This window comes from Sarcophilus harrisii, chromosome X (assembly GCF_902635505.1).
Source record: "Sarcophilus harrisii chromosome X, mSarHar1.11, whole genome shotgun sequence".
NCBI lineage: Eukaryota > Metazoa > Chordata > Mammalia > Dasyuromorphia > Dasyuridae > Sarcophilus > Sarcophilus harrisii.
This window is the reverse complement of record NC_045432.1, coordinates 38,348,095-38,369,223: the sequence shown is the minus strand read 5'-3', so window position 1 is coordinate 38,369,223 and position 21,129 is coordinate 38,348,095. Positions and strand designations below refer to the sequence as shown.

General features: G+C 37.7%; 1 protein-coding gene across 1 annotated transcript in view; it reads right to left on the bottom strand.

Annotated features, from left to right (window-relative positions):
• Window positions 1–8,771, bottom strand: part of PHF6 (PHD finger protein 6) — a 35,089-nt gene extending 26,318 nt beyond the window's left edge. Inside the window, exons 1-3 of the mRNA XM_031945012.1 lie at window positions 8,555–8,771; window positions 4,038–4,221; window positions 3,736–3,837 (exon numbers count right to left, since the gene is read on the bottom strand). Of these exons, the coding sequence (XP_031800872.1) occupies window positions 3,736–3,837; window positions 4,038–4,175 (240 nt within the window). The 5' untranslated portion in view covers window positions 4,176–4,221; window positions 8,555–8,771. The remainder of the gene's footprint in view (window positions 1–3,735; window positions 3,838–4,037; window positions 4,222–8,554) is intronic.
• Between the last annotated feature and the right edge of the window lie 12,358 nt (window positions 8,772–21,129).

Sequence of the window (21,129 nt, the reverse complement as noted above, 5' to 3'; positions counted from 1 at the left end):
TTTGAAGGAAGATAGTGAGAGATTCCAAGAGGCAGAGGTGAGAAGGGACTGCATCCTAGCCATGGAGAATTACTTGCGCAAAGGTACAGAAAGACATGGGAAACTGAGTGTTGTGTTACAGAAGTAGCGATTAGGACATTTTGGCCAGATGTGGAGTGCATAAAGGGAGTAATGAGTGTAAGTTTGGAAAGCTAGAGGAGAGCTGGACTCTTAAGGCCAAATGTAAATGACAAAGAAATTAATGTTTGATCCTAGGCAATAGGGAGCCACGGGAGCTTTCTGAGCAAGGGAATCAGGCTTTGCTTTGAGATTATCCTTTTTGTAGAGAATGGATTAAAGAAGAGAGAGCTTGGAGGCAGCAGACTATTGTAACAGTCTAGATGAGAGAAGATGAGGGCCCAAACTAACATGGCTGTGTAAGGAAACAAAAATGAGAAGCTAGAGACACAGTGGGGGTAGAATCAACAAGATTTGAAAATCCAAATGGCCTTTACAGGGTAATAGCTTGTCTTTTATGCAGCAACAAATTATTCAGCGTCACAATATACTTATTTAGTAAGCAGTGGTTAGTCCAGGGGTCCTCAAACTACAGCCCACGGGCCAGATGCGGCAGCTGAGGATGATTATCCCCCTCACGCAGGGCTATGAAGTTTATTTAAAGGCCCACAAAACAAAGTTTTTGTTTTTACTATAGTCCAGTCCCTGTCTGAGGGACAGTGAACTGGCCCCCTAGTTAAAAAGTTTGAGGACCCCTGTTAAAGTCAGTCAATCAACAAGAATTTCCTAAATGCCAGGTACTGCCCTAAGCACTAGAAATACAAAGAAAGGTAAAAAGCAGTTCTGCTCCCAAGAAGCTCACAGTCTACTGAGGGAAGACAACATGCAAAATATGTTCCCCAAAACGTGTATACGATGTTAGAAATAATCTCAGAGTGAACGTGTTAGCATTAAAGGAAGTTTTCTAGAAGGTGTAATTTTAGCTGAGACTCAAGGAAGCCAGGAGGCAGAGCTGAGGAAAAACAGAGCTGCAGGCATGAGGGACATGCTGAGAGTCAGGAAATGGAATGTATTATCATTCACGGAACAGCAGAGGTCAGTGGCACTGGACTGCACAGTATGTGGAAGGGAGAAAAGGCAGAAAATATGAAGAGTTTTCAAAAATAGTTTTTCCCATTTCTTCCTGGAGGGAAGAGGGAGCCACTAAAGTTTACTGGGGGGAGGGGTGGGGGGAGAGGTATGATGTGGTTAGTATTATCCTCAATTTACCCCCAAAATGTAGAAGTTTAATGACTTATCCAAGGCTACAGAGGGAGTTAATATTAAAACCCAGACCTCTTGAAGAATGTACAGGACAAGATCTTTCTTATCCTGAAACACCACATCACCAGTCAAAAAACTGAGTTTGATTTTTTTTCCCCCCCTTTTATCTTGTGAAAAAATAGAGGGATTAAAAAAATTATTTATGGCCCAATCCATAGGAGTCCTCTGCTACGGCCCCCTCCCCCCCACAATTTCTTATGCTATGTTGAGACCCTTATACTGACTCACACCATTGACAAGACTGTAGCTATGTTGTCCTTAAGAACCTCTGATGTCCCCTTCACAAAGAAAGACCCAAGTAGATAAAATTCTTTCAGAGAAATAATGTGGTGCCTCAATTAAAAATGACAGGAATGCAATGCCTACTGCAGTGAAATGAGGGTTCCTGAAATGAAAATAAAGTTGTGGCTACTTAGTCCTGCCTATGGAGAAGAATTCCTAATTCAGTATTTATGTCCACATCCCAGAAACATGTAAATGTAAACAAAGAAATACTGGGGTAATGTCATTCAAAGTTTGAATGGGTTCAAGTACATAGCACTGTTATACTGTGGATGAATGTGATTGAAGGATAAAGAATGTGACTATATTTCAGCAAGTCTCCTATTTCTTTAAGCTAACTTGTAGTATAGGTCATTGAAAAAACCAAAAAAACAACTAAATGCTAAATATGGGGCTTTCCATTAAACTAAAAAATTTGGAGGAGGGATTAAACCTTTTATATTCTTTATTTTCAAAAATGAAACCAGGTTATAGAAAATGTTTTACTTTTTGAATACTAAGGACTAATAATATATGTATTCTGATCCTAACAAAGGGCTAAGGGAGAAAAGAACCATCATCCTTGTCTTCACCAAAAGCAACTTCCTTTGACTACATTTTTAAAAACTGCTTTTTCCTAATCCCTTGATGTGGTACTTTTCTTGCCTTATCAAAATACCTGTCTGATTGCCATCATGACTACCTCCCTCCTCACATCACCATTTCATTCGAAGTCTATTTGTTAAGATTCTAAAACAGAACTTAGAGGACAAACTATATCATAACTGTCTTTAAAATAGGGAGATGAGAGCAACGAGCAGAGGGGATACAAAGATGAGACTATCCTCAAGGAGCTTTGGGGGACAAAACATATGTGAAGCAGTATCGCAGGGTTGGGGATAACAACTAGGCAGATTCAGAAAGGCTTTGGGTAGGAGGTGGCATTGGGGCTAAGCTCTGAAGGGAGCCAAGGCTCCCAAAAGGCTGAGGGGAGGGACAATCTGTGCACAGGTCCCACAGTGGGAAAGATGGAATGTCATATACAGGAAATAGCGAGGGCCAGTCTGGTTGGAACCCAGGGTGTGTAGGGGGGAGTAATGTAAAATCAGGCTGGAAAGCATGGCTGAAGCCAGCCCATGAAGGGCTTTAAATGACAGAGAATCTGGTGTTTTATCCTAAAAGCAACAGGAAACCACTGAAGCTTCAGGAGTAGGGGAATGCCATGGGTAGAGTGGAGCTTTAGGAACACCAAATTTGGCTGCTATGTATAAGATGGACTGAAAAGGGATACTGGAAAGGCACATTCAATTATTTTACTTTCAAGAGACATATCTTAATAAAGATTCTAACCCAAGAAATACTCAAATGTGAAAAAGAAGATCTTTTGATCTTTGATCTTTTAATGATTTGAAAATGTTATATCATTTAAAAAATTTTATGAGAACACTACTTTCCTAAAACCATGGGCAATAGAAACTTCCCAGACATGTTACTGACAGCAAGAACTGCTAGTTTATTATACTAGTATGGCTTCAGTGAAATTTCCACAAAGATTCCCAGAAGTTATTAAAATCTTATAGTTAACTTCACAAATATTGCTTGATATCCTCTATCACCAGAAAATCCTAAATTTTTTTATTCAGTGATAAACATCTTGTTAGTGAAATTATATTATCTTTCTCATTTGTATTGGTCACACTAATTTTATGAGATCAAAATATATCAGCAATTCATGATGGGGAAAAAGAAATTACACACAGACCATTTGTTCAGTGTAAAAAATCTTGCATATCACACCAAATAATTAACTGGCTAATTTATAACTCAACAAATCCTTATTCTTTCTGAGAAAATGTGAACACTATACTCATATGAATAAGCCATATATACATATGTAAATGTATGTATATGTACCTATGTACATACGTAAGGATAAATATACATACACACATGTGCATATTTTTTGCGTGTGTGTGTGTGTGTGTGTGTGTCTATATAAATATATGTTCAAAGCTCTTTTGCATCACATTTTGTCTGTTATTTATCATTCCTTGGGTTTCAGTGGCCCATAAAAAGGGCACACCATAATTGCAAATAATTTTCTACACTGTAAAATGAATAAATTTCAACTTTGGTAGTTCATAATTGACTTACCAGTTTAGTGCCTCTTTTTATTTCCTTTTGAACATCTTCAATAGAAAATCCACCAAGACTTTCATTATCAGAGTGTGAGGTCACCAATGCAGATGAAAAAAGCTACAAGTTATACAAAAGACAACATTTTAAAAGCTTCTTATATTAAAGCACTACAGTAAAACCCAATATGGTAACATTTCTAATCAAAACTGTGTTGTCAGACACATATGATTTCCATAAAGAGTTAGTTGAGATGTTAAGACTAATTAATATTTTCCTAGTCTAATGAATGACTTCTTTTTGTGTTTTACTGTACTTACCATACATTTGTGATGTGCTGCCACCTTCTGGTTTTCAGATATCAATAACTGTCCACATTCTTTGTCTCTATTAGATTTACAAAAGCCACATTTGCGCTGTCTTGTAGACCCTTTTTTCTGTCCAACTGAGCTTGACATGATTTTTAAATTGCCTTTAGAATGCCACTTTAAGTCTCAAAAAATGCTACAGAGAATAAAAAAGGCAACAACTGTTCATTTCATCTTAAAATTGCCTCCTTGTCTAAATTCTTTTGTATTTGCCATATAATTTTAAAAACCCACTTATTTCGAGAAATCTGTCTAATGTATACATAGATTCATATTGAAGCACAAGATGGGACCACAATCAAAAAGCACCTCAAATGAACACTTCCCAAATAAAGTTTATAGAAATATCTCCTAAACTACAATCTAAAATCTTAAAATCTGGAAAAGAACCTATCACTTAGCCTAATGGAAACTGGAAAATATTATAATTATTTGAACAACATTCTCTACTTGACCTATATGTGTATGATGTAAAAAAAAAAAAAATTAAACCAATATCTTTTGACAAAGTAGTAATTTTTTAAAAAGCAAATTTAGGTGCCCCTGGGGAAAAAAAAAGAATCACAGGTCGTAGTATACAATGACAACCAAAAAAGTATAATTGACTAATAGTCTATATTCACAATAGTCAGAAGAGAGTTAACCTTCGTGTCTCGATAAAACAATGAAAATGAAATAAATTTATCTTTTCTTTATATAGACTTTCAGAGATAAGGAAGCAAGTCACAGTGACATTAATTATAAACTATTTTTAAAAGGTGTGAGGTGAAATGGAACAAGGATACAGATCTATAATTTTATAGGCAGAGAGACCAGCAGAGCCTTCACTTATGATCACACTGTGAAAAAGAGATTAATGGTAAACATCTAATTACTCCTTTTCCCAAAAAGGGCCCTCATTATGCTATGATTATTACATGGTTACTAAGCATAACAAGTTTCCTGCAATTATTTTGTTAATAACGCAAATTTTCAATTCTAAAGAAATTATCCTGAATATTTATCTTATGACTTATACACCATTCTATTTCTTTTTCTATGGTAAAGGAAAGTTTAACTTAAAAATACTACACTAAAAAATTTAGGATTTTAGATCTTGCTGATTTTATACATCAATATATAATCCTTTCAGTGACTCACAGCTTTGTTGTTAATTAGGTAGGCCTTAGGGATAAAATATGACAGTGACCTAAATGCAGAAACCTCAACAGTAATAAGTGGAAAAATTTTCCAAATGAACCTTAATTTTAATTAAAATAAAATAAAGATAGTAAGTGGCATACTTAGAAACAAAGAGAAGGGGGAAGTATCCCATTTAGAACCACAACTTCATCATAGAGTAAGCATTCAAGTATTGACTTTGATTTACATTAATTTTCTACAATCTCAAATCGAATATAATATACAATTTTATATTCAACTGAATGGTTCAGGTCCATGGCTTGCAAAATATATAGCATATCCTATATAACTTCATTCAAAATTTTTATTTTTAAAATAATCACTATTACTATTATCTTATCCTTGAAAAGCACTTATTTACCTATGAGAAAAAAAGTTGGGTTTTTTGGGGGGGTGTGTGAAATTTAATAAACATTTAATAGCATTTATAAATATTTAATAGCATTTCCCACCAATATATTAAAATAAAGAATTATATCAAATGTTAAATACAATTACCTTAAAGTAATACCAGAAAGAAACATTTTGTTATGATTTATTTGTAGTTTTCCTTTAAATTTGAAATTTAAAAGGAGCTAATAGTTTGTTTTAAGAGCTTAAATCTAACTTACTGACCATCACAATTTTTAAAATGGCATTCCTAATGATTTATAAAATATTTTACTTATAGTACTACCAATATACTTTGAAATTGATGAAAATCTATCCTAAAATAAAAAAGAATACTAAAAAAGTATTTCCACATTTGTTCTTAAAGTACGTGTACAGTTACTTTGCCCTGTTTATATATAGCTGCCAAAATCTTAAATTATCTATCATAAATATGTGAAACATCAAAATTAAGAAATTGCCCCAAGATTATCCATCTAATGGTCAAATTCTAAATTAAATTTTTTGATCCCAATCATTCTAAAACTATCATCCTGCATTTTTATTCCCTTTCAAAGAAAGCCTGCTATACTATAGATTTAATCTGTATGATAGACATCTTTGTTGAATTTAATTTTTTTTTTTTAATTTAATAGCCTTTTATTTACAGGATATATACATGGGTAACTTTACAGCATTAACGAATTTAATTTTTAAAGTAGTTTCTATAAATTCCCATCATTGGCTGTAAAATGGCTTATGACAAATAAAAAAATATATTTTGGGTTGTGAGGAAGAAGAGCTGGAACTAGAAAAAAGTGATTCTCCAAAAAAAAAAAAAAAAGTAACTTTTATTTAATCCTGACATCCTGTCAGCCTATGAAAGGGTCAATTTTCTCACTGTAATTTAGATAACCTCCTGTTCTTTGTATCAAAGACTACAAAGTCTGAAAGAGTAAATTGATGATGGCATAAATTCAACTGATATAATAAAAATATTTGTAGATTTTTAAAAAGCTAAAACCTATTTAGATTCTTAAGGAGAAAGAAACAGGCAAAGTATGGATCAATTCAATTATATTATTTTTCTGAAATATGGAAGAAATAGAATTTCCCATTCTCTCTTAAATAATGCTTATGTGTACAGACTTCATTAAAATTTTTGTAGCCACCTTGTAAAACCTGAAAAGGACTTTATTGAGGAAACAATGACTCCCCAGCAATATGCCATAAAATACAGATTTTGAGCTCATAGCACTATACTTGTGATCTCTACCTAGGAAGATTTGGGGGTGTGCCAAGAACTTATATTAAGGGGTTCATAGCCAGATGGGAATTTATTTTTAGTCCATAAAGCTTTTGTGTGTGTGTGTGTGCATATAAAGCTCAAAGTTGGATGCTCTCACCCTGCGACTGAGCCTTTTTCCTTAAAAGTTTTGCTCTTCAATGTCCTTTTAACTGTTTTGCCTTACAACTGCTTACTGCAAAACATCATTTAAATGTCTGGAAAATAATTAAGAGCTGGATCAGTTAGACTGAAGCAAATCAATGCTTTTGTGATTTCCCAGATCACTGTGTAGCACCCTGGTACTGAAAGTAAACCAAACATCAAGGAGAACATTCAGGAGCCCAGCATCAGCTTCAAGAGCATAAAATCAGTTCATTCAGTGCCTGAGAATCACATTCAGTCTAATTTTTATTTTCAGCGAAATTTAACAAACATGTATTGGACTTTTACCATATGATTTTTGGATCCAGATGAATCAGAAGTCTCATGAAAAAATAAAGCTATAGGGCAGATAATTAAAAGCAACATATAAATGTCATTGCAGGGTTTTTAACTACGGAGAAGCCGAATTCGGAGGAAACTTGTGGGTACAAAAAGTGTGCTAAACGAATAAAATGTACCGGAAGGGCCTTTGAATTTGGAGGGCTGGTTAGTATCAAATTTTTCTTTACTGTCTTCTGCAGTTGCTCAGAGGACTAGTGGGAGGATTTTCCAGTGAGGAACCCAGAAATACAAAGAGAGTCCGCAGCAGCCCCAAGTGTATGACTGAGTTTGACTCCAGAGGCAGAAAGGACACACACACACACACACACAAAAAGGGGGGGGGGGCGCAATGCCATTTTTCGGAGTTAACAATTACACTGTCTCGCACAGAACAGGCATTCCATGGATAATTTTTTGCCCGGCTGGCCCATTCCTAGACAAAAAGAGACGCTCAAACGCACAAGGATTCCAAATCAGGCGCCTTTCACTCGATGCTACTTACCTGGATAGCGGCCCCTTTCACTAATGACACCTCTCCCCACATTAGGGCCTCGAGGAACTCTCGAAGACTTGCTGGGAGCCCACACAGTAGGATTCCCACTCCTCCTAAGCTCCTAGTTCTAGTTTCCCCCTTCCCCCGCTTTCCTCTAACTCCCTTAAAATCTGGGATGATCCTTAAAGCCTTCGCAAAAGTCAGGACCTCTGCGATTTCCCCCAATAGTTTCTTTTTATCTCTCCTTCCCCCGGGCCGGCCCCTCCCCCACCCGTTCCCCTACCCCCAGCGCACTCCCTGCAGACTGAGACCCTCCCCTTCCTAAGCGCCCCAGAGCCCCCCAAGTCCTCCCTCCAAAAGGGCGAGCACCCCTCTACCTGGGTACCCGTCCTCCCCACCCCCCGAAACGCCCCCTTTTCGGCTCCCGTTTCCCCGGCTGGGCCCCTCCGACAAGAGGCCGCTAAGGCTCGGTCCCAGGGTCCTGCACAATGCAGCGGAGGCCACCGAGAGTCCCCCCCGCAGCAGGGGCAGGGGCGGCGGCCGCCATCCTCCTCCTCCTCCTCCTGCAACTCCCGGGAGCGGGACTTGGGGCCTCGGGGTAGGCACTGCCGGCGCGCGGGCGGGCCGGGGGGTAGGCGCGCGCGGGCGACTCACCGACTGGGCCCCTCAAATTAGACAGGGCCGGCGAAGCGGGCGGAAGCGAGAGCGAGCGGGCTCGGGCGGCGGGGCTCCTGCGGCGGCGGCGGTTAGGGAGCAGTTCGAAGCCGCCGGAGGTTGTTTCCTTTCATTCGAGGAGAGACGGGGCTCCAGCCGAACACCCTGACGTCGCCCCCCCTCCTCTCGCACGCAGCCGACCCCGAGTAGCGTAGGCACGTTCCCGGCGCGCCGGGAATTCCGATTGGTCGCCGAGGCACCTCCTCCGGGGCTGAGTGGCGCGTTGGCGCATGCGCGGGAGGCGCGGCTCGGGCGGAGGCAGGGCTCTCAAGCCCCCCTCTGCCGCTTAGCGGCTGCTGCGGCGCCTTGCCCGGGCCCGGGGGCGTTGCTTTGAGATGGGGCCCGGGAAGCGAGGGGAGAAAGGGAGGGAAAGCGAGCCCTTCCTCATTGGCGGCGGGAGGTGGGGGAAGAAAGCCTGGGTTGGGGCTGTAAACCGTGTAGGGTGGAGGCGGGCTCTAGCATTCAAAGCACTTTCCCTTCCATTTTGTCCTTCTCCTCACACAGCATCTCTGCGGGGTCTCAGTTTTGGGGCCGCCTCCCCCTGGGGGAATCGTCTTGCTTCAGGCTGTCCCACAGCTGAGGGGAGAACCCAGGTGGCCCAAGCTCCCCGTAAGCTCCTTTGCTTCTCGTATCACCCCTGGGGCCCCACAGGTTGAGACTTCAAGCCAGAGAAAGCCCCACAATTTCTTGTATCACTAAAGATGGCAGGAAGGAAAAGGCTTTGAGGTTTTGGGGGTTTGGTTTGATTTCCTAGTAGTACAGGGGTGGGTTTGCCCTGGTATCATCCTGTGCATCTGTTCAATATTTTCTTTATTTTTCAGTTTCATCTTTAAGATTAAGCTCCTAGAGGAGAAGATTCATGCCCTTTAAGTCATGTACCTGATATTAGATTAAGTAGCCACCGGGGTTTAGGTTTGTTGAGGATTCGAAAGAGCTCTAGAGACCTGTTGATTAATAACTATTAATTAATGGCCTACTATGTGCCAGGCACTGGGATGTTAGGGATACAAAAACAAAATGAAACATTCTCAGCCCTTCAGAGAGTTTTAAAGGAGGGAATTGGGAAGCAAAAGAGATTAATGGATTCACAAATTTGGATATGAAAGAACCTCAGGCTATCTAGAACAACCACTTCCTTTTAAACCGGCTTGAAGCTGAACTGACTTGCCAGTCACATTAAATAAGAAATGGTATAGTCAGGATTTGAATTCCGGTATGCAGACTCCAAATACATACATTGCTTAAAGGAAGTGGATGAAGCCAAACTACTTTGCTGACAGGTTCCACTTCAAATTCACGTTATCTAATCTCCAATAGGGCTTTACTACAACCAAGCAATTCTTTTTCTCTTTCCTGATTGGGTCTTTATCACAGTCCCTGCTGTGGTGATTCTAAAACATTTTCACCTCAGACCTCCCACCACCAGCCCAGTTGAAGACTTCACTTTATACTTTACAGAGAAAATAGAGGCCATTCATTATGGGATCCCTCTTCTTTCCTCTTCTGCATCTCAAAACTCTTTGACATCATCCCTCATTCTCTCCAGTCTTTTCTCCAGTCTTTAATGAAGAAGCAGCTTTTAACTATACAACAATTTCTTTTATGTACTTTTGAACACCTCCCCTCCAGAAATCTTCAGCAAACTGTCCCCTCTCTCTAACCTTCAGTCTTTTCCTTTTTTAGTTCTTTCCTTGAGTCTTACAAACACTCCCAGGTTTCCCCCATCCTTAAGAAATCCTCACTCGATCCTACCATCTTCTCAAGTTATATATATTTTTCCCTATCATAGCCAAACCCCTAGCTATCTCCTCTCTTACCTTCTTCACCTCTCATTCTCTTCCTCATCCTTTGTAACCTGGCTTTCAGCCTCATCACTAAGTGAAACTGCTCTTTCCTTAAATTACCAGTGATCATAACTGCCAGACATAATGGCCTTTTCTCAATCTTTATCCTTCTCGATCTCTTTGTAGCATTTGGCCCTGTTTACCATCTTCTCCTCCTAGATACACTCCTTACTCTCTGGTCTTTCTAGTTTTCTGGTTTTTCTCTCTGCTTTTTGGTAGGGAGATCATATCTGAATTATATTGTTTGGGGGGCCTAGTGTTATAGCAAGTAAGACTGCAGAATCTTTAATAAAAAGACTAGAATATGTCCATATTCAAAACACTCATCTGAAAACAGATTCAAAATGCCTATCTGTAAGTAGCAATTTCCACCAAGTTTTCACCCATGTACCAATTTTGTGGTAGTGATGGCATAATACCTTAAGGGCTATGGTACCCATGCAATGAATCTCCTTTTTGATTTCTATAAAATTTTAGGGTATTTTTAAATCAGCAGGAGTCAGGAATTCAGGTTAGGGGAAAATCGTCAATCTTTATTCTCAGTGAAGAAGGATCGGAGGTGGGAGAGAATCGGCGACAGCAATGTGTGCAGCTGAGTTAAGAAGCTAGCTCGACCAGCAGCCACATAACCAGCAGCTAGGAGCCTCGAACCCAGGCCCAATCTCCCTCAGCTTCTCTTCCTGTCTCTCTCTCTGCCTCCACCCACCAAAATCGTCATTTCCTATACAACACATCAGGACTTGCACGGAGAGTGGGCAGGGACCATTCTTTATCCAATCATGTATATTAATAGAGTATACCCCAATTACTATTTAGCCTCATGTACTTGGGACCTCAGTGCATCAACTCAAGCCTCAGCCCATTACATCTACCTTATAGTTTAACTACCTTTATTCATTCTTTTGTTATTCAGTGTGGGCCAGTATTGCATAGAAAACCAAACTTGCGGTCAGGAAGGAAGGAAAGAAACATTTATTAAGGATCCATTTTGTAAGTTATCAAACTGTGCATACCCTTTGATCCAGCAGTGCTACTACTGGGCTTATATCCCAAAGAGATACTAAAGAAGGGAAAGGGACCTGTATGTGCACGAATGTTTGTGGCAGCCCTCTTTGTAGTGGCTAGAAACTGGAAACTGAGTGGATGCCCATCAATTGGAGAATGGCTGAATAAATGGTGGTATATGAATATTACGGAATATTATTGTTCTGTAAGAAATGACCAACAGGATGATTTCAGAAAGGCCTGGAGAGACTTACACGAACTGATGCTGGGTGAAATGAGCAGGACCAGGAGATCGAGATCATTATATACTTCAACAACAATACTATATGATGACCAGTTCTGATGGACCTGGCCATCCTCAGCAACGAGATCAATCAAATCATTTCCAATGGAGCAGTAAAGAACTGAACCAGCTATGCCCAGAGAAAGAACTCTGGGAGATGACTAAAAACCATTACATTGAATTCCCAATCCCTATATTTATGCACACCTGCATTTTTGATTTCCTTCACAAGCTAATTGTACAATATTTCAGAGTCTGATTCTTTTTGTACAGCAAAATAACGGTTTGGTCATGTATACTTATTGTGTATCTAACTTATATTTTAATATATTTAACATCTACTGGTCATCCTGCCATCTGGGGGAGGGGGTGGGGGGTAAGAGGTGAAAAATTGGAATAAGAGGTTTGGCAATTGTTAATGCTGTAAAGTTACCCATACATATAACCTGTAAATAAAAGGCTATTAAATAAAAAATTAAAAAAAAAAAAAGGATCCATTTTGTACCAGGCACTGTGCTAAGCACTTTACAAATATTGTCTCATTTTATCCTTACAGCAATCTTGGGAGGTTATTGTTTTCCTCATTTACTAGTTCAGCTAACTGAGGCAGATTTAATGACTTCTTCTAAAGTCACATAGTTAATAATAACTGTCTGAGTGTTTACATGAGGTCAAGTTTTCCTTACTCTACACTCAGTGCTCTTATCTACTTTAATGTCTAGCTGCCTCTATCATATATAAGCTGTGTGATCATAAGAAAGTCACTTGGCCTTTTGGTGCCCTAGACATCTCTCTAAGACTGTAAGTTATGAAGGAATTGCCAATCTGCTTCAGTGGAGGTTGATTCTACTCCAGAGAGTTCTTCCACATTGATAAAATCACAAGTGTAGACAAAACAAAACAAACAAAACAAAAACATTCATTTATTGAGTATGGCTACTTGGTAGCTGACAGGGATACAAATCACAACAAACCACAGTAGAATCCCATAAGAGAAGTACAGACTTCTGCTGTAGGAGTTCAGGGCAGGGAAGATCAATGAATCCACTTTGTTTTCAGATCTGAATGAAATGCCACTTAACTTCAGGTTACATTTATTAGCCCAATTATCATCATTTAGATGCCACTAAAAGTAGTTACATTGTGCTAACATGGCTTGGTGGTGACTCAATGCATGATATATTTTGAAAGTGTTAATTTTTATTGGTTCCCTGTGTACTCCACTGAGGGTTACAGACCCTTTACTTTTTCTTAAAGGTCCCATTTCCATTTTCTGACCCTCAACTAGTTGCCTCATACCTTACCCTAAGAAGATTAAAGCTATCTTCCTAGAAGTCTCATAAACACAACTTGTCTTAGCATTTCTCTTCGTATCCTGTTTCTTTTCAAATTAAGAAGTGGTGGAGGGAAAAATAAATTTGCAGAAACTTTGATGGAAGAACTAACTGAACAAAGTCATTCCAAAAGCCTTTAAGGATAAGACTAGAAGAAGCACATCAACCATATGAAAAGTATAAAAAAATCTGTAACAATTTTGATAACAAATTTTTAAAAATCCATTATAATGGAGCTATAATATGATGTCCCCCATGATACAACCATCTAATCTAAAATTTTCTTTGAGTTAAGCAAAATTAATACTTTTGGGAAGGGATACCATATCATGTGTGACAGAAAGGTTCAAATATCCAGAAAGTTTTGAGCTAGAGTCAAATGTTTAAGAAATAACTGAAAAATGTCCAAATCACCATGCTGAAGAAAGTGTTATTTATTAATAGTAGTATGCTTTTAAAATATGGTTTCTCACTACCCTTTGTCTTTACATGATGATTATCCTCCCTCTCATTGAATTCTTCCTTGTGATAAAGAAAAAAAAATTAAGGAAAAACATTCCATATAGAGACTGTATCCTACAATGTATACCACATCCTATGCTTGCATTCTTCTATCTCCCTTTCAAGAGGAGGGAGATATATTTCATTGTTCTCTAGAATCTTCAATGGTTTTCCCATTACTCTGGTAGGAGTTTATCAACCAAACTATCTTCATTTAGGTCCCAATAAAATGAGCTTTTTCTATACTCTCTTCTTTTTTAAAAGTTTCATTCACATTTGTTATCCCTCCCTGTAGGATCTCTGTTATCCCTGTTAACTTCTTCATTCCACTTTTCTCATCAGCTTCAGCAACAACTGCTGATCAGTTGCCACCAACAGGAAGTAACCTTGGTAGTGGCAGCACCATATAGATCACCAATCCAGATTCCAGCCCAGTCTTCATAGCTGTCATCTGGGAAAGCAGCTTCTGTTGAGAAGGGGCCACCCATCCCCACCAACTGCCACACACACACACACACACACACACACTCCAGACCCTCAAGTAAACCAGTCTAGCTGAAGCAGCAGGGTACTTTGACAGAGATAGAGGGCAGTATGTGCCAGGCAGGTCAGACTGCCTGCCTCTATAGACCACTTCTACCATCTTGACTACCATCTTTCCTCAGATCCTAATGGAGACAGGCCAAGACCCTAAATCCAAGGGCCTTGAGAATAACAATGCTTACAGCCCAGTGGCCTCAGCAACCATAATGGGAATCAACCCCTAGGAGATACAGCCTGGCCATTGCTCCTGCAGGTGCTACAGCTACAGCAAAGTCCTTGATCTTGTCAAATGGATCAATACCAGAAGCTGATATGCTTTTATCAGTAGAAATTATGTAAAAAGGGAGAAATTACCATCTGCTTTATCACTGTACCCCAAGGACTATGGGGCTCTTCCATCTCTGCTATTTCACTTGGTGATCTCATCAGCTTCCATGGATTTACTCATCTTTATGTAGATTTTCAAATCTACTTATCTAACCTTAACATCTCTGCTGACTTCCAGTCTCAAATCTCTAGTTCCTTATTGGACTTCTCAAACTTGATGTCCTGTAGACATCTTAAACTCAGCATGTCAAAATATGAACTCATTTTCTTCCCTCCCCCCCATCAACAAAAAACCTTTCCCTCCTTATAACTTCCTTAATACTATGGAGTATTATCCATCTTCCCAGTCACCCAGACTCAAAACTTAGGTGTTATCTTCTACTCTCCATTCTTATTCCTTTTATTCTATCTGTTGCCAAGTCCGGTCGATTTTACCTTCTTAATATCTCTCATATATATACACCCTTCCATCTTTACACTGTCATGGTGCTGGTATAGGCCTTCATCAGGAGTACTGGTCTATTGCCACAGACTATTGGTTGGTTTCTGTCATCAGTCTTTCCCCACTCAGTCCATCCTCCACTTAGCTGTCAAATTCATCACAACTGGTTTGACTTGTAGGGGAAACATCAGAAAACTGAATGTTCAATTAGAGTTTGAAACTAAGAGAACCCCACCACATACCAAGTTTTTTCTCATTGTTTCCTATGAACTAGGGTGTCAGACAGATCCAAGGATCTTTCCAGAGGAAATGCAAAAGGCTCCCAAACTATCTCAGATGAAACCCCCACAGTGTAATACCCACCTTATGTTCACCCCCTCAAAAATCACACTTGCATTGGAAGGTTGGAGACCTAGAGTAGTGATGAGTTTTTCAAATAATTTAATTTTATTTTTATTCTAAATTGAATGACCACGAAAGTGAACATATCTCTATATAAAGTAGAACATAAAAGAAGCTTATATAGGAAACTGGATCTATTAAGCACATTTTTCTTAAAAATATATATATATACATACATATATGTATAGACAAATATTCAATATATGACTTCCTAAGCTTTCCCATTTCCCTGTTCTGTTCTGAACTTCCTTCTGTTCCCTTCTGTGCATTTTAAAAGAGGCTTCAATGACTCTCTTTTATTTCATTGTCTTCACTTTTTTGGGGGGGGGCAATATTTTCAATAACTACCTTCTTTCACAAGTCCTCCTAATATGAAGGGGAGAAAGAAAATCTTTATGTAAATATAATATATAATCCTAACATAAAAGGGAAGACACAATATAAAGGATAGAGAAGCAAAATAAATCCACATATTATCCATGTCCAAAATTGTATATCTAATTCTGTACTTCATGCCCATCATCTGTCCACCAAGAGGTGGGAAGCATGCTTTATCTTTATGCTCTTGTAATCATGGTTGGTTATTGATTCTACTTGTCCCATTTTTTTCCCCCAGTGATGCTGTTATTGTATAAATTGTTTTCTTTGTTATGTTCATTTCCCTTTGCATCAATTCATAACATCTATCTAGTTTTCTCTGAAACAATTTTTATTATTTTTAATATCACATTATTATTATATTAAATTCATGTATTATAACTGATTCAGCTATCCCTGTATGATGGGGCATTTTCCCTATTGCTATAAAAAAGCCACTATAAATATTTTTGCACATATGGTGTCTTTACTCTTTGTTTTTTTAAAGGGGGATAGGTCTTGGAAGTTGTGTAGCTGAATCAAAGAGGATATATTGTTTAGTGATTTTGGGGGTCTAGTTCCAAATTGTCATTCAGAATGGCTGGATTAATTCTCAGCTCTACCAACAGTGCAATAAGTACCTGTCTTCCCTGAGTTCCTCCAATCATTTTCATGATGTTATCTTTGTCAATCTGAGGAATGTGAAGTGAAACCTCAGAGTTGTTTTTATTTGGATTTCTTTAATTAATAATGATTTGGAGCATCTTTCATGTGTCTGTTGATTCAATGAGCTTTTTAGCCAAGTTATTTTTTAAGATGACACAGTAAGAATAGACGTCAAATGACCAATGCTGGAATTTGTTTTGCTTGGCTATCTGTATTTGTAACAGATGTTTTGTTTTTCTTGCTTTCTTAATGAGGGCAGGAGGTAGAAGAGAAACACTAAAAATAAAATACAATTTAAATTTAAAAAAATTTTAAGGGACAAAACAGTAGAAAAAAATTTTCCCCCTTCCCCCAACCCTGGGTTATACTCTTCAGAAAGGATGAGGACTGAAAAAAGCCCACTGAATATGGCAACCTGTTATTAATGGAATAGTTATCAGAGAACAGTTATAGATATCATGGAGTATTGTTTGTAGCAATTGTAGATATTTTAAAAATAGGTTTATATATAGCAATAAGGGAGAAAAGAGAGATAACAAGTAAGTGGATGGGCTTCTTTAGGATTTGGCAGAGCTGAATGTGTTTGTAAACAGATAGAAAATAACCGTTAGAGAAAGGGATATTGTAATCTATGAGATAAAGGATGAAGATTGCTGGAGTAAAATATAAGAAGAAATCAGGAGGAGTGGGATAAAAAGCATAGATAGAGGATGAGCCTTAATGAATAATAGAAGATAGTATATAATAGAATAGAAGTCCTTCTTATGACCAGGGGTAATGGGACTCAGTTTTATAAAATAAGCCAGGTGGATTAGATGATTTTTCAAGTTACCTTCAAACAGTGTCCAACTCTGACATTCTGTGATTTCAGGAGTCTGGGCAATGACAATGAGAAGTTATGAAGAATGGAGGATGATTATCCTTTATCTGATAACTAAATTCCTGTCTTATCCCCTTGTGCCTAAATCTTTGCCTGCTATTTGAATTCCTCTGGATCTGAAGTTCTGCTTTGCTCCTTGTAGATCTATCTCCAAGTCATAGTTAACCTGTCTATGTTCCCCTATTCTGGATGCTAACTCTACGCTTGCTGACTACTGTCAATTTCACCTGTCACAATGGTCAGTGTCCTTGTTTCCTACATTATAACTAACTCTGCTACCTCTCCAGGATTCCCTAACCTCAGTTTCCATCTGTTTACTTACACAACCTCTGCCCTTGTTCAGGCCCTCATTGCTTCTCAACCTAGATTGTTTTAACTGTACTGTTTGGTTTCTCTGCTTCTACACCAATATCTAGTCCATTCTACCTCAAACTGATAAATTTATATTTCTAAGTCACATGATTACCCCTTTCTACAACCCCTCTATCCTATAATAATTATAAATCTGTAAGGGGCAGCTAGGTGCCACAGTGGATAGAGCAACAGCCCTGAAGTCAGGAGGACCGGAATTCAAATCTGACACTTAACACTTCCTGACTGTGTGACCCTGGGCAAGTCACTTAACGCCAATTGCCTCAGCAAAAAGACCAAAAACAAATAAATCTTCTGTAAAAATACAAAATCCTCAGCTTTGTATTTAAGGTACTCTGCATTCTGACTCCATATATCTTTCCAGTCTTAACTCATATTATTCCCTATTCAAACATTTTCTATTCTAGTCAAATTATACTGCTAACTGTTCTCTGTACATGACCATCTCTTGCCTCTATTCTTTTGTCTGGAATGTATCCCTTCCTCACTTCTGCCTTTTGAAATATCTAGCTTCTTAAATGATATTGTTCAAGTGTCACCTCCTACATGAGACATTTTCTCTGCTCTCCCCCTTGAAATTTTCCCTTGGATTTCTTTAAATGTACTTTGCATTAATTATATATTATGTGCACATATGGTATTCCCCAGTAGAATGTTAGCTCCTTAAATAAAGGTACTATTTTATTTCATAGTTGTATTCTCAATGTTTAGCACAGTATCTGTACATAGACAATAAATAATTGTTGAATTTCCTTTGGAGATAGGGAATTAAACTGGTATATCAGGGGAATTCTGTAGATGGGAAATAGAATGAATTTACCCACTTCAGAATGGATTAGAAGACAAATGTCAATAAATTCCTGCCTACAAAAAACACATTTAAAACAGGAATTTGGCTATTTGTTATGGGCGGGTAATTTGGTAACAGAAAACACACGAAAAAGCAATTTATACTCATATAGAGTCAAAGAGCATGGTGCAATAGAATCTTTTAAAATCCATTGTACTTTAGCTGAATCAAAAAAAAAAAAAAATTGGAGAGGCATCTGATGGTACAATGAATAGAGTACTTGGCCTGGAGTCAGGAAGATCTGAGTTCAACTCCAGCTTCAGATACTTACTAGCTTTGTGATCCTTTGTTTGCCTTGATTTCCTCAACTGTAAAATGGGGATTATAATTATACCTTCTTCAGAAGGTTATGTGAGGAGCAAATGAGATATTTGTAAAAATAAAGCTTTTTAACACAGTGGCTGGCATTTAGGAAGAATTAAATAAATATTCCCTTCTCCTTCCTTTCTCTTCACGATTTCATGATGTTTAAGGCCAGAGCAAAGAGAGAAAATTTAGAGAAATGCATAGGAAAATCACAAAAGCAATGAAACATCAAGTCAAGGTTGTATATAGAAACTCCATTAATCCTTCTGAGTGATTATGAATTTCATTTAGGAGAGTCTATTACCTTCCAAAATGCCATTTACAAATAGGAGCATCTGGAAGACCTATCAACAGGGAATTCCTTTTCCCTTTGGAGTCTGCACTGTACATTCTCTAAGATAGTAACAAATACATTTGGCCAGCATACCTCTCCCTGTATGATCCTTGTTTTTTATTATTAATAATCAAAGGGTCCAACAAAATTATCCCTATTGTTACATATTTCCAGGGATCTTGGTTAATTTTTACAAATATGGGAGACATCTTGTTGGCTTTAAGCCTCTGAGGCAGTATTTTGTTTTACTGAATCAAATGCTTTTTATAGACAAAAACCAATAATCTCAGTGGCTTCCTGTATACTCTGTCTTTCGTTCATTTGGGTGGTTGTGAAGATGCATTTTCTTATAGAATATTATTTGTGAAAGTATTCTTTTTCTCTGATTTCTTTGTCAAAGATATCCTGGATATTTGTAAAGATTATTCTCACAAAAAATTAGTGGAGATGGTAAAGTAGGCATATGGTACGTAGTGATTTGTATTATCTCAGTCATTCCTTTGGTATCTTTCCCTCTTTTAAATTCCTTGAAAATAAATTCCTCGATTCCCTCAAAACTGCATTGCCTCTGTCATGGACCTCCTTGGTAAATACTTGATTTAGTCCAGCTGTTCTTCCCATCATTGTTTTCTTTAGAGCCATTTTTACTTTCTCCTGTAGCACATGTGGGACCATGACTTTATAGCTCCACTATGATGGATTTAAAAAGGTTTGTTATAAAAATTGTTACAGATTTTTTTGTACTTTTCATATGATCTATGTGCTTCTTCTAGTTTCATCCTTAAAGGCTTTTGGAATGAACTCGCTCAGTTCTTCCATTAAGGGTTCTTCAAATTTGTTTTTCCCTTCACCGATTCATGACATTTTATGATGTTATATTACTTGTGATATTCTGCTACCCTCTTCTGTAGTTTCTCACAAATTAGTTTATGCTGGAAAATGTTGTTGCCCTTAGCTGTCATCTTAGCTTCTTCTAGGCAAAGAGTTGAAATGTTTGACTGAGATAGTTCTAGATTCCTTTGGGATACTTGGCCTACTTAGGTAGACCTAGATATATCTTAGTTAAGCTTCCTTGAAAATGCTAATTATCCATTATAATATCTGTTCTTTTATCCATTTTCATTTTTGGCATAAAAAGTTTGTTTAAGTGGATTAGGATATTAATTCAATTTTGTGCCAAATTTTCTGATCTTTAGTCTTCTGGTTTTGTGTTGTTATTGAACTTAATCCTAATAAGTATGTGATTTATACATGGACAATTCATTCTAAAAATAATCTTTAAACTACATATTGTTTTCAAAAATAGAGAAAGAAGTTTCTTTTAAAACCCTTATTAGTAAGATCTGGAGTGAAACAAGGTTGCCCACTATCACCGTTACTATTTAATATTGTATTAGAAACGCTAGCTTTAGCAATAAGAGCTGAGAAAGAGATTAAAAGAATAAGAATAGGCAATGAGGAAACCAAATTATCACTCTTTGCCGATGACATGATGGTATACTTAGAGAACCCCAGAGATCCTGCTAAAAAATTATTAGAAATAATCCACAACTTTAGCAAAGTTGCTGGTTATAAAATAAACCCACATAAGTCATCAGCATTCTTATATATCACTAACAAAATCCAACAGTCAGAGTTACAAAGAGAAATTCCATTTAAAGTAACTACTGATAATATAAAATATTTAGGAATCTATCTGCCAAGGGAAAATCAGAAACTTTATGAGCAAAATTACAGACCACTTTTCACACAAATTAAGTCTGATCTAACCAATTGGAAAAATATTAAATGCTCTTGGATAGGGCGAGCAAATATAATAAAGATGACAATATTACCTAAACTAATCTATTTATTTAGCGCTATACCAATCAGACTCCCAAAAACTATTTTAATGACCTAGAAAAATAACAACAAAGTTCATATGGAAAACAAAAGGTCAAGAATTTCAAGGAATTAATGAAAAAAAATCAAATGAAGGTGGCTTAGCTGTACCAGATCTAAAATTATATTATAGAGCAGCAGTTACCAAAACTATTTGGTATTGGCTAAGGAATAGATTAGTTGATCAG